At 36.4% G+C, this 12,816-nt stretch overlaps 1 protein-coding gene across 1 annotated transcript in view; it reads right to left on the reverse strand.

Annotated features, from left to right (window-relative positions):
* Positions 1–2,661: 2,661 nt before the first annotated feature.
* The window catches only part of LOC118889655 (cytochrome c oxidase assembly protein COX16 homolog, mitochondrial), a 32,836-nt gene continuing 22,681 nt past the window's right edge, over positions 2,662–12,816 (reverse strand). The window contains exons 3-4 of the mRNA XM_036841623.1: positions 6,270–6,332; positions 2,662–3,027 (exon numbers count right to left, since the gene is read on the reverse strand). Of these exons, the coding sequence (XP_036697518.1) occupies positions 2,911–3,027; positions 6,270–6,332 (180 nt within the window). The 3' untranslated portion in view covers positions 2,662–2,910. The remainder of the gene's footprint in view (positions 3,028–6,269; positions 6,333–12,816) is intronic.

A 12,816-nucleotide genomic window follows, 5' to 3' on the forward strand; every position in this document is an offset into this window, starting at 1 on the left:
CTTGTGTGAGTTTTGGCAGATTGTGTCTTTCAAGTAATTGAAAGGTAATGGAATTGATCCATTTTATCTAGGTTATCAAATTTGTGGGCATAAATTTGTTCATAATATTCCTTTATTATTCTTTAGTGTTGTTACAGAGCCAGTAGTGATGGCCCCTCTTTTATTTCTGGTATTAGTAATTTGTGTCTTCTCTCTTTTTTTCTTAGTCTGGCTAGAGGTTTATCAATTGTATTGATCTTTTTAAAGAACCAGGTTTTGGTTTTGTTGATTTTCTCTACAGATTTCAGCTCTAATTTATTATTTCTTTTCTTCTGCTTGCTTTGAATTTAAGTGGTGCTTCTTTTTCTTGTTTCCTAAATTAGAAGCTTAGATTAATGTTAGATTTTTTTCCTAATACATGTATTCAATGCTTCTAATTTCCCTCAAAGCACTGCTTTTGCTGCACCCAACAAACTTTGATAAGTTGTATTTTCAACTTCATTTAGCTCAAAATACTTTAATTTTCTTTATAGACTTCTTTGACATGTGTTATTTAGAAGTGTACTGATTCATCTCCAAGTATTTGGGATTTTCCAAGTAGCTTTCTGTTACTGACTTCTAATTTAATTTCATTGTTGTTTGAGAGTATACTTTGTATAATTTCTGTTCTTTTAAATTTGTTAAGGTGTGTTTTATGACGAAGAATGTTGTCTTGATAAATGTTATGTGTGAGTTTGAGAAGAGTGTATTCTGTTGTTGTTGGATGAGGTATTCTAGAGATTTCAATTAGACCAGTTGATTGATGCTACTTTTGAGTTCAACTATGTTCTTACTGATTTTCTGACTGCTGGATATATCCATTTCTGACAGAGGGCAGTTGAAATCTCCAACAATAATAGTGGATTCATCTATTAGTCTTTGCAGTTTTGTCAGTTTTTGCTTCATGTATTTTGCTGCTCTGTCATTAGGTACAAACACATTAAAGATTGTTGTCTTCTTAGAGAATTGACTCATTTATCACTATGTAATGCTCCCTCTTTAACCCTGATAATTTTCCTTGCTTTAAATTTTAACTTTCCTACTTTGCCTGAATTAAATAGCTACTCCAGCTTTCTTTTGATTAGTGTTAACATGGTATATGTATCCTTCCCCCTCCTTTTTCTCCCTCCCTCAACCATATCTACTCTACTGATGACTACAGCAAAGCATTCTTCATTTCTGTTATATTGATATCCTTATGATTCCTTAGAACTTCCTTCTCTCTGCTTACATTACCCAACTGTCCATGCATACTGTGTACTTTTTTCATTAGAGCTCTAAGCATACTAACCATACTTATTTTAAATTCTCAGTTTGATGATTCCAATCCCTGCCATATAGGAATCTGATTCTCTTGCTTAGTTTTTCAAACTGTACTTTTTGTCTTTTAGTATGCCTTGTAGTTTTTGTTGTTGTTGTGGAAAGTTGGACATGATACCCAGTTGGACTGCGTAAAAGAAACTCCAGTGAGTGGGCCTTTGGCGATGTGGCAGTAATGTGGAAAGTGAGGGGAACCTTCTATACTCTTTTGATTAGATCTTACTCTTTTAGTGATCATGGGATCCTGGTATGTGACCTGCACAACTGCTTCTCAGTCTTACTCCCCACCCCTCTTCCTCCATTTAGATGAGACAGAAAGGCTAGAGGGAGACAGAGTTGGGTATTTCCCTTATGCCCGTTGTTTAGGCTCTGGTAAAACCCAGTATAATTAAGCTCTAACAAAACAGTTTCCTTTGAGACCAGGCTTTTGTTAAGTACAGAATTTGGAGGGCACATTTCAAAATGGTTACTTTCCCCTCCCCTTGTTAGAAGAACAAGATTTTTCTCTGACATTCACTGTGAGAACTTGGTGGGGTTCCAGGAATTAAAAGTGTGTCCCTGGCCTCGTCTCCAGGAGTTTTTATATCTCAGGTTAGTCCATGCTCAGTCTCTAATAATTAGTGAATTACCCTTTAGGTATTCTTTTTTTTTTTTTTTTTTTAATTTATTTATCAGTAATAGTGGCTCACGGGCTTAGTTGCTCCGTGGCATGTGGGATCTTCCCAGACCAGGGCCCGAACCCGTGTCTCCTGCATCGGCAGGCAGATTCTCAACCACTGCGCCACCAGGGAAGCCCCCTTTAGGTATTCTTATCTGATGCTGGGCCCAGAAGTGGTTTCCAGGTGTTTTCTCCTCCAGGTAAACTGTGATTTTCTATATTTCTCTGTGTCTCAAGTTTTCAGGGTGATGGTTTTGTCCTGTACCTCAGTTCTCTCATGGATCAAAGCATACTGATTTTCAGTTTTTCAGCATTTTTCTTTTTTTTTTTTGTATATTAGGATGGAAGTTATGACCTCATGATTTTTGCTTTAACTTGGAGCAATAAAACTTTCTTAACGCATTTTAATGGTATCAACACCATCATCAGGTGATGCTTTGGAGACTGATTAGCCTGACATGTGAGGTATTACAAATAAAACCAAGACTCTTACCAAACTGATCAACATTATTTTCCACATAAGTCTGACATAAAATCCTGCTTGATGTTACTGTGAAAATTTGGACCCAGACCTTTAATTCTCATTAGGAATCAGATTGCCCTACTGGCTGGGGGAAAAGAATATGGGTAGGTACCTGGGAGTAGAATAAATGAAACTCTTTAAGTGGCAGTATTCACATTTTTATTGAGCAGTAAAAAATATATGTGGTCAACATTGTTACTTTCATTTGCAAATAAAAGAGTTGGGAAGTATAGAAACCTGTACTTAACTTTTTATCAAGAGTACTTATCATCAGATTACTCCAATCCAGGCTTCAGCAGGTCTGGAATTTTCTTTCCAATGGATAGGAGTATGTGGTGGGAATTCCAGTTGATAACATTTTTATTAAAAAAAAAAAAAAGAATCAGCATAGTCAAGTTGTCTTAGTGTTACGGATTTCTGGATTTTGTCGTTGGAGGAGGTCAGGATCTTCCCAAGGCCTGGGTCCTCGAATATTCTTCCAGTCATCAAAAGCAGAGTCCTTTATTTTCTATAGAGCCACAAATATTAGAGGATAAATATTAGTATAGGAGCCCTGTGGGTTTGATTAGGACCTCAGTGAATGAATGAATAAATAAGTAGAAAGAATTCAATAGGCCCTCACTTATAATTCTAGTAAATAACTGCATATCAAGCTTAATAATTAAAGAAATGGCATATTTCTTAGGACTTAAAATTTTTCTTACTTCCTATTGATGTTACTGCCTATCTTTCCCCTCATCAGAATTAAACTATTAAAACAGAAAAAGTCTGTATTTTTTTAAAATTTATTTTATTAAATTATAGTTGATTTACAATGTTGTGTTAATTTCTGCTATACAGCAAAGTGATTCAGTTATACATATATATGTACATATACACATACATTCTTTTTCATATTCTTTTCCATTATGATTTATCACAAAATACTAAATATAGTTCCCTGTGCTATACAGTAGGACCTGGTTGTTTATCCATTCTATATTTAATAGTTTGCATCTGCTAATCAAAAACTCCCAATCCATCCCTCCCCCATGCTCCCCCTTGGCCACCACGAGTCTGTTCTCTATGTCTGTGAGTCTGTTTCTGTTTTGTAGATGTGCTCATTTGCATCATATTTTAGATACCATAATAAGTGATATCATATGGTATTTGTCTTTCTCTTTCTGATTTACTTCACTTAGTATGATAACCTCTAGGTCCATCCATGTTGCTGCAGATGGCATTATTTCATTCTTCTTTATGATTGAGTAGTATTCCATTGTATATATTAGTATGTACCACATCTTCTTTATCTATTCATCTGTTGATGGACATTTAGGTTGTTTCCATTTCTTGGCTATTGTGAATAGTGCTGCTATGAACATAGGGGTGCATGTATCTTTTAGAATTATAGTTTTCTCCAGATATATGCTCAGGAATGCTGGATCATATGGCAACTCTATTTTTAGTTTTTTGTGGAACCTCCATACTGTCTTCCATAGTGGCTACACCAATTTACATTCCCACCAACAGTGTACAAGGGTTATTTTTTCCCTAAACCCTCTTCAGCATTTGTTATTTGTAGATTTTTAAAATTATGGCCATTCTGACCTCTGTGAGGTGGTACCTCATTGTAGTTTTAACTTGCATTTCTTGAATAATGTACATGTTTTATTTTTGAGAGCACAAAGAAAGGGAAGAAGCTGGGAAAACAAAACTCCAGGTCCGAACACTAATCCAGCATAATAATGACTAGCATGGGTTAACATGGGTGATGGCAGTAAATGAAGAGAACAAAAGTGGAGACTCTAGAGTCTGCTAGAAGGAATAGAGACCAAGATGATTTGTTCTGCACCTAAGAAATGAGCCTGGGCTTAAGAATGAAAAGATATTCCCCGTAGCTGCCATGAGCAAAGCTCTTTTGGGGCAATAAAAACTAGCTTCAACCACAGTTTGGATCACCATATCTTTTGTTAGTGTGAAGTGTCTCTCAAGCACAGGAATGAAAATAGGAAAAAAGGGAAGAACATAAACCTTTCTTTACCCTTCTGACACCACTCTGACAGTAACTTTCATATATCTGCTTTGGTTATTCTGGAATAATTAAGTGAACAAGATAGAAAAAGAAACACAGAGAACGCAGGATAGCTTTTATTCAGAGACAGGGAAAATGACATCAATTTACCTTGACACTTGGATACTAAGCATTACTCTTTTACTAACAAGCTATATAACCCTGGGCTAGTGATTTGAGCCATCTGGGCACTAATTCTCTCAAAAGTAATAATGAAAAGGCTAGACCAAATGGTCTATATGATTTCTTCAGCTCTCAAACTCTACGGCTTCTAAAAGAACTTTAAGGAACGTCCACTCCCAGACAAACCCTCCATAGCTATATACTGAGAAGTAGCAAATTAGAGGTTTTGACAAGATAATGGGGAAATAGTGAATGAACCATTCTCTAAATTTCACTTACGGTTTTACCAGGAGTTTACTAAATCTACATAGATGAACAAAATTCTACTAATTTAGTGTTCAAGAACAGAGTAAATTATTTTCAAGTATAGTTATGAAATGATACAAAGTTATAAAAAGGTTTTAAGAAAGAATAATGGCCTTCACTCAGATAACATAAGACCTATATGCTCAAGAGAATTTGAGAATAATTCTTAAATGGGATGCAAGGTTGGCAGAACAACTTCATGCAAAGGTGGTCCAGTCTCAAACTAAACTAAAAAACAACAACAATAAAACAAAAACAAAAACAAACAACCACAACAAAAAAGTGGTCTAGTCTTAAGCTCTGACAAGATCCTCTGGGTAAACAATTTGGAGACTGAATGCCACAAAGTTTGAGGGGTTTAGGAAACATCAAAACCTTTCCACAGATCCTCCCTTACAAAGCATAAAGTCAAGCTCAAAATGATCAGCCAATGATTGAACTGCTAAAATGAGAATCAACACTCTTCACACGTCTCTTCAATGTATATTATTCACAATGTCCACCTTTCAATCAAAAATGACCAAACATGAAAAGAAATGGGAAAATATGATCAGAGATGGAGAACACCCTCTCTCTATACATCCTATAATAAAACATGCTATTAAGCTCTTTGATTTCATTAATAAGATAGGTGGAAAATGACACCTCATTATAATTTTAATTAACATTCCCATTATAAGTTGAGCATCTCTTTATCTGTTTAAAAATGATATTTATTTCCTTGTCTCTGAACTCATTACATGCTCTGCCCATGTTCCTACTGATCAACTGAGTTGTTGAAATATTCCATACTGATTTGCTCTTCATATTTAAATAAATTAATTCATCATGTTAAGATAAACAATATTTTTAGAATTTCACATTTAACTAGTAACTTTATATATACACTATTTTTTTTTTAGGTTGACCTTTGCATTTTTATGTATGAATTCTGCAATCTTTACTTTTAAAGCTTCTGGGTTTTCTATCATACTTAAATAGGCTTTTCTGACTCAAGACCACTAAAAAGAATCTTCATTGTTTACTCCTAGTACTTTTAGCCTTTTGTTTTTTATTTTTAAATTCTTGATCCATCTAGAATATGGATATGAAACAGTATATGAAATATAGATCCATCTTTATTTTCTTTTCAAATGACTACATAGTTGTTCCAATAACATATATTTAAGGTAAATATTTTTTTCCTGTATTGATAATAATTTGAATTTACCTTAAAGCAGACAGAACCAGTCACTGACAAGGAAGATTGCTACATTAGCATACTGTACCTCATACTCTGATTCCAATGACACTTTATTCATTTTCAGTTTTTTTTCTAACTCAGGATCAATCTGTAGAAAAGAAAGAGTAGCCATAAGTTATTTAAGTCTGTTAGATCCCATTTTCAATTTTAAAAAGTAATATAAGGCATGGCTGGGATGGCATGGCAGATTACAAAAACATGGGAAAATCTCCACAAACCATCTGATTGCATAATGATAACTAATATAGTACTACCACCACTACTACAGCTAATAGCAGCTAATATTTACTGAGGACTTGGTATATGCCACGTATTTTGACATTTATTACCTCCTTTAATCCTCAAAAAATCCTATGACGTAAGTATTAGTATTATGATCAAAGTAAGGATAATGGAATACAGGTAGTTTGAATAACTTGTCAAAGAGGCAGAACTTGGCTTTGAATCTTGGCCCTCTGCCTCCAGAGTCTATGCTATTAACCACTACACTAAATTATGTTATTACATAGAATCATTACAAAAATACTAATAAATATAACACTGCTCTTGAAAACAAAAAAGAACACTTTATACATACCAGAAATTAAGAAGTTAGCTATGAAGAAATTAGACAGGATTCCATAGTGGTAAACAGAAACTGATGCCATGTTACCTGTGTATAGCAAAGTCTTTAGGAAAGAAGAATGTGATTGCTGAAATTAATTAACAACCATCACCACCAACAAAACCCAAATTAAATTCAGTGGAATAGCTGAATAATGACTAAACACAGCTTAAGACCAAAGTAGTACACAAGAAACACAACCTGAGGATTCCACTAGAATGATGCACAAACAGATGGGATAAATGAAAGAAAAGGCATATTATGAAAGCTAGATCCAAAATAGGTCTATTAGGGGTTTCAGAATTACAGAATAAAGAGAATGGAGGAAGGGCAATAACTAATCAATAATTAATGAATAATATATTAAAAATACATGATTCCTCAGACTGAAAGAACACAATAAAAAATAACCACAACAGGAATTCCCTGGTGATCCAGTGGTTAAGATTCATTGATTTCACTGTTGTGGGCTGAGGTTCGATCCCTGGTCAGGGACCTAAGACCCTATAAGCCATGAGGTGCAGCCAAAATAAGTAAATAAATAAAATTTTAAAATAACCACAACAAAACAAAGACAGCCCACTCTCAATCAACTAATAGTAAAGCCTTAGGATATTAAGCATAAAAAGAAAATCTCAAAAGTAAAGAGTGAAAAGACAGCTTACTTACAAAGAGATGAGGATTAGAAAAAAGACTGTTCATCAGCAACTTAAAACGCTAAAATAAAATAAAATTATATCTACAATGTTGATATTAAAAGAATTACTTTGAATCTCAGTTTTATTTTGACTATTTTCTCTCTTCTTCCTTGGCTTCTACTTGATTGGGTTTTTCTCAATCAGTATTTTGAGTGGTGGAAATACATACAAACATATCAACAATCTCAGTAACTGCTGAACTCGTCTATTAACTAATAAAGATTTTCTGACTGACATTTTTAGAAATCCAGTTACATATTACTTACAAAAAATGCACTTAAAAAAAAAAGAATGAAAACACAAGGTTGAAGGCAGAGGTTACAAAAAATGATACACTACACACACACACACACACACACACACACACACAAAACTGGTGGGGGCAGGAGGATCAATACATAACAATATTTTTAATGGACAAAACAGAATTCAAGGCAAACAGCATCAGAAAGGAACATTTAGGACTTCCCTGGTGGTCCAGTGGTTAGGACTCTGCGCAATGCGCGGGTTTGATCCCTGACTGGGGAACTAGGATCCTTCATGCATGAGGCACGGCCAAAAAAAAAAAAATTCAATATTGGAAAATGGAACAATTTTTAAAGAAAATGTTAGAATTATTAAATATTATGTGACTATATTGGTTTGAAATTTATGCAGCAAAATGGATAAAAATTTAAGAAATAAATACAAAAAACAACCTAAAGGAGCTTAACATACCTCTCCCAGAAACTAACTGATCAAGCAGATTATAAATAAGATTACTGAAGATGAGTAAAATGATTAACAAGTTCTTTCTAATAGATATATATAGAATTTTGAGCCCAGCAAATTTGGATTGCTATTTTCTCCTCAAACACACAAAAAATATTAATAAAAATTAAACTTATTATAGGGCATAATGGAAAACTAGGCAAATTCACATATAAAAATCGTCATACATAACATACTCAATGACTACAATCGATAACATTTAAAATCAATAGCAAAAAGATAACTGCAGAAAGAATCCACATATATGGAAGCTGAAAACGTTTTGAAATACATTAACATGTTAGAGAAGAAATCAAACTAAAAATTACAAAGTATTTACAAGTGAAGAGCCATCTGTTGCATGATCTTATTCATTCTAATAGGTTTAATCTTCTTGTGTATAAAATTTCTTGGTAGAGAACATTTCACACATATAATGACATTTTCATTCCTTTCTATCTAAACCCACTTAGTTCAGATTAGCTCAAGATGGCAGAGTGGAAGGACGTGAGCTCACCCCTTCTTACAAAAATGCCAAAATCATGACTACTGCAGAATAACCATCGACAAAAAAACACTGGAACGTACTAAAAATGATACCCTACATCCAAAGACAAAGAAGCCACAACAAGATGGTAGGAGGGGGCACAATCGTGATAAAATCAAACCCCATACCCATCAGATGGGTGACCCACAAACTGGAAAATCCCACAGGAGTGAAAATTCTGAGCCCCAAGTCAGGCTTTCCAGCCTGGGCATCCAGCAATGTGAGAAGGAGTCCCCAGAGAATCTGGCTTTGAAGGCCGATGGGGTTTGATTGCAGGCCTTCCACAGGTCTGGGGAAAACAGGAACTCCACTCTTGGAGGGCACGCATAAAGTCTTGAGGGTACCAGGACCCAGAGGAAAAAAGCAGTGACCCCAGAAGAGACTGGGCCAGACATACCTGCTAGCATTGGAGGGTCTCCTGTGGAGGTAGGGGCTGTCTGTGGCTCAGTGCAGGGACAAAGACACTAGCAGCAGCAGTTCTGGGAACTACTCATTGGCATGAGCCCTCCCAAAGGCCACCATTAGCCCTACCAAACAGCCTGTAGGCTCCAGTGCTGGATCACCTCAGGCCAAATAACCAATGGCACGGGAACACAGCCCTGCCCATCAGCACACAAGTGGCTTAAAGTCTCCCTGAGCACAGCCCTGCCCACCAGAGGGACAAGACCCAGCTCCCCACCACTGGGAACCAGTCCCTCCCATCAGGAACCCTGCACAAGCCTCTTAGACAGCCTCATCCACAGAGGGCAGACAACAGAAGCAAGAACTACAATCCTGCAGCCTGTGGAATGGAAACTGCATTCACAGAAATTTAGTCAAAACGAGAAGGCAGAGGAATATGTCCCAGATGAAGGAACAAAATGAAACCCCAGAAGAAAAATTAAGTGGAGTGGAGATAGACAACCTACTAGAAAAAGAATTCAGAATAATGATAGTGAAGATGATCCAAGATCTTGGAAAAAGAATAGAGGCAAGGATTAAGAAGATGCAAGAAATGTTTAACAAAGACCTAGAAGAATTAAGAACAAACAGAGATGAACAATATGATAACTGAAATGAAAAATACATTAGAAGGAATCAATCATACAATAAGTGAGTCAGAAGAACAGATAAGTGACCTGAAAGACAGAATGGTGGAAATCATTGCCATGGAATAGAATAAAGAAAATAGAATGAAAAGAAATGTAGACAGTCTAAGAGACCTCTTAAATGCACCAACATTCCCATTATAGGGGTCCCAGAAGGAGAAGAGAGAAAGGACCTGAGAAAATATTTGAAGAGATAATAGCTGAAAACTTCACACGGTCATCCAAGTCCAGGAAGCACAGAGAGTCCCAGGCACATAAACCCAAGGAGGAACACGCCAAGACTCCTAGTAATCAAATCGACAAATACTAAAGACAAAGAAAAAACATTAAAAGCAACAAGGGAAAAACAACAAATAACATACAAGGGAACTCCCATAAGGTTATCAGCTGATTTCTCAGCAGAAACTCTGCAGGCCAGAAGGGAGTAGCACAATATACTGTATTTAGAGTGATGAAAGGGAAGAACCTACGACCAAGAATACTCTACCCAGCAAGCCTCTCATTCAGATTTGATGGACAAACCAAAAGCTTCACACACCCCAATGTTCACTGCAGCACTATTTACAATAGCCAGGTCATGGAAGCAACCTAATTATTCATTGACAGACGAATGGATAAAGAAGATATGGTACATATACACAATGGAATATTACTCAGCCATAAAAATGAATGAAATTGGGTCATTTGTAGAGATGTGGATGGACCTAGACACTGTCATACAGAGTGAAGTAAGTCAGGAGAAAAACAAATATTGTAAATTAATGCATATTTGTGGAATCTACAAAAATGTTACAGATGAACCGGTTTGCAAGGCAGAAATAGAGACACAGAGGTAGAGAACAAACATATGGACATCAAGAGGGGAAAGGGCGGGTGGGATGAATTGGGAGATTGGGACTAACATATATACACTAATATGTATAAAATAGATAACTAATAAGAACCTGTTGTATAGCACAGGAAACTCCCCTTTGCCGTAGAGAAGAAACACAACATTGCAAAGCAACTATACCCCAATTAAAAAAAAAAAAAAAAACACTTTACAGACAAGCAAAAGCTAAGAGAATTCAGCACCACCAGACCAGCTCTGCAACAAATGCTAAAGGAACTTCTCTAGATGGGAAAGAAACCAGAAAGTTAAAACAACCTTGTACCTACATAGACTGCTATATCAAAACCTCACAGCAGGGATTTCCCTGGTGGCAGGGTGATTAAAAATCCACCTGCCAATGCAGAGGACATGGGTTCAAGCCCCGGTCTGGGAAGATCCCACATTCCACAGAGAAACTAAGCCCATGTGCCAAAATTACTGAGCCTGTGCTCTAGAGCCCACGAGCCACAACTACTGAAGCCTGTGCACCTAGAGCCTGTGCTCCGCAACAAGAGAAGCCACCGCAATGAAAAGCCTGCACACAACAAGGAGTAGCCCCCGCTGGCCACAACTAGATAAAGCCCGTGCGCAGCAACAAAGAACCAATGAAGCCAAAAATAAATAAATAAATTAATTAATTAATTAAAGACAAAACCAAAAAACCCTCATGGGAACAGCAAACCCCAAAACTATAATAGATACACACACAAAAAAGAAAAAGCAACCCAAACAGAACAATAAAGATGGCCATCAAACCACAAGAGAACAAAAGAGGAAGGGAAGAAAAAAGACCTACAAAAACAAACCCCAAACAATTAAGAAAATGGCAATAGCAATTTACATATCAATAATCACCTTAAATGTAAACGGATTAAATGCTCCAACCAAAAGATATACACTGGCTGAATGGATACAAAAACAAGACCTGAATATATGCTGCTTACAAGAAACCCACTTCAGACCTAGGGACACATACATACTGAAAGTGAGGGGATGGAAAAAGGTATTCCATGCAAATGGAAATCAAAAGAAAGCTGAAGTAGCAATACTCATATAAGGCAAAATAGACTTTAAAATAAAGACTGTTACAAGAGACAAAGGACACTACATAATGATCAAGGGATCAATCCGAGAAGATATAACAATTGTAAATACATATGCACCCAACATAGGAGCACCTCAATATATAAGGCAAATACTAACAGCCATAAAGGGAGAAATCGACAGTAACACAATAGTTGGGGACTTTAACACCCCACTTATATCAATGGCCAGATCATCCAGACAAAAAATTTAAAAACACAGGCCTCAAATGACACATTAAACCAGATGGACTTAACTGATATTTAACAATAATTCCATTCAAAAGCAGCAGAATACACATTCTTTTCATGTGCACATGGAACATTCTCCAGGATTGACCACATGCTGGGCCGCAAAACGAGCCTCGGTAAACTTAAGAAAACTGAAATCATATCAAGCATCTTTTCCAACCACAACGCTATGAGATTAGAAATCAACTACAAGAAAAAAAACTGTAAACAACACAAACACGTGGAGGTTAAACAATATGCTACTAAACAACCAATGGATCACTAAAGAAATGAAAGAGGAAATCAAATAATACCTAGCGACAAATGAAAACAAAAGCACAATGATTCAAAACCTATGGGATGCAGCAAAAGCAGTCTAATAACCAATGGGGTGGGAACACAGCCCCACCCATTAGCACACAAGTGGCTTAAAGTCTCACTGAGCACTGCCCTGCCCACCAGAAGGACAAGACCCAGCTCCACCCACTACTGGATGGGAACCGGCCCCTCCCATCAGGAAGCCTGCACAAGCCTCCTAGACAGTTTAGAGCAATACAATCTTACCTCAGGAAACAAGAAAAATTTCAAACAACCTAACCTTACAGCTAGAGCAACTAGAGAAAGAAGAACAAACAAAACCTAAAGTTAGTAGAAGGAAAGAAATCATAAAGATCAGAGCAGAAATAAATGAAATAGAGATG

Source organism: Balaenoptera musculus, chromosome 2 (genome assembly GCF_009873245.2).
Source record: "Balaenoptera musculus isolate JJ_BM4_2016_0621 chromosome 2, mBalMus1.pri.v3, whole genome shotgun sequence".
NCBI lineage: Eukaryota > Metazoa > Chordata > Mammalia > Artiodactyla > Balaenopteridae > Balaenoptera > Balaenoptera musculus.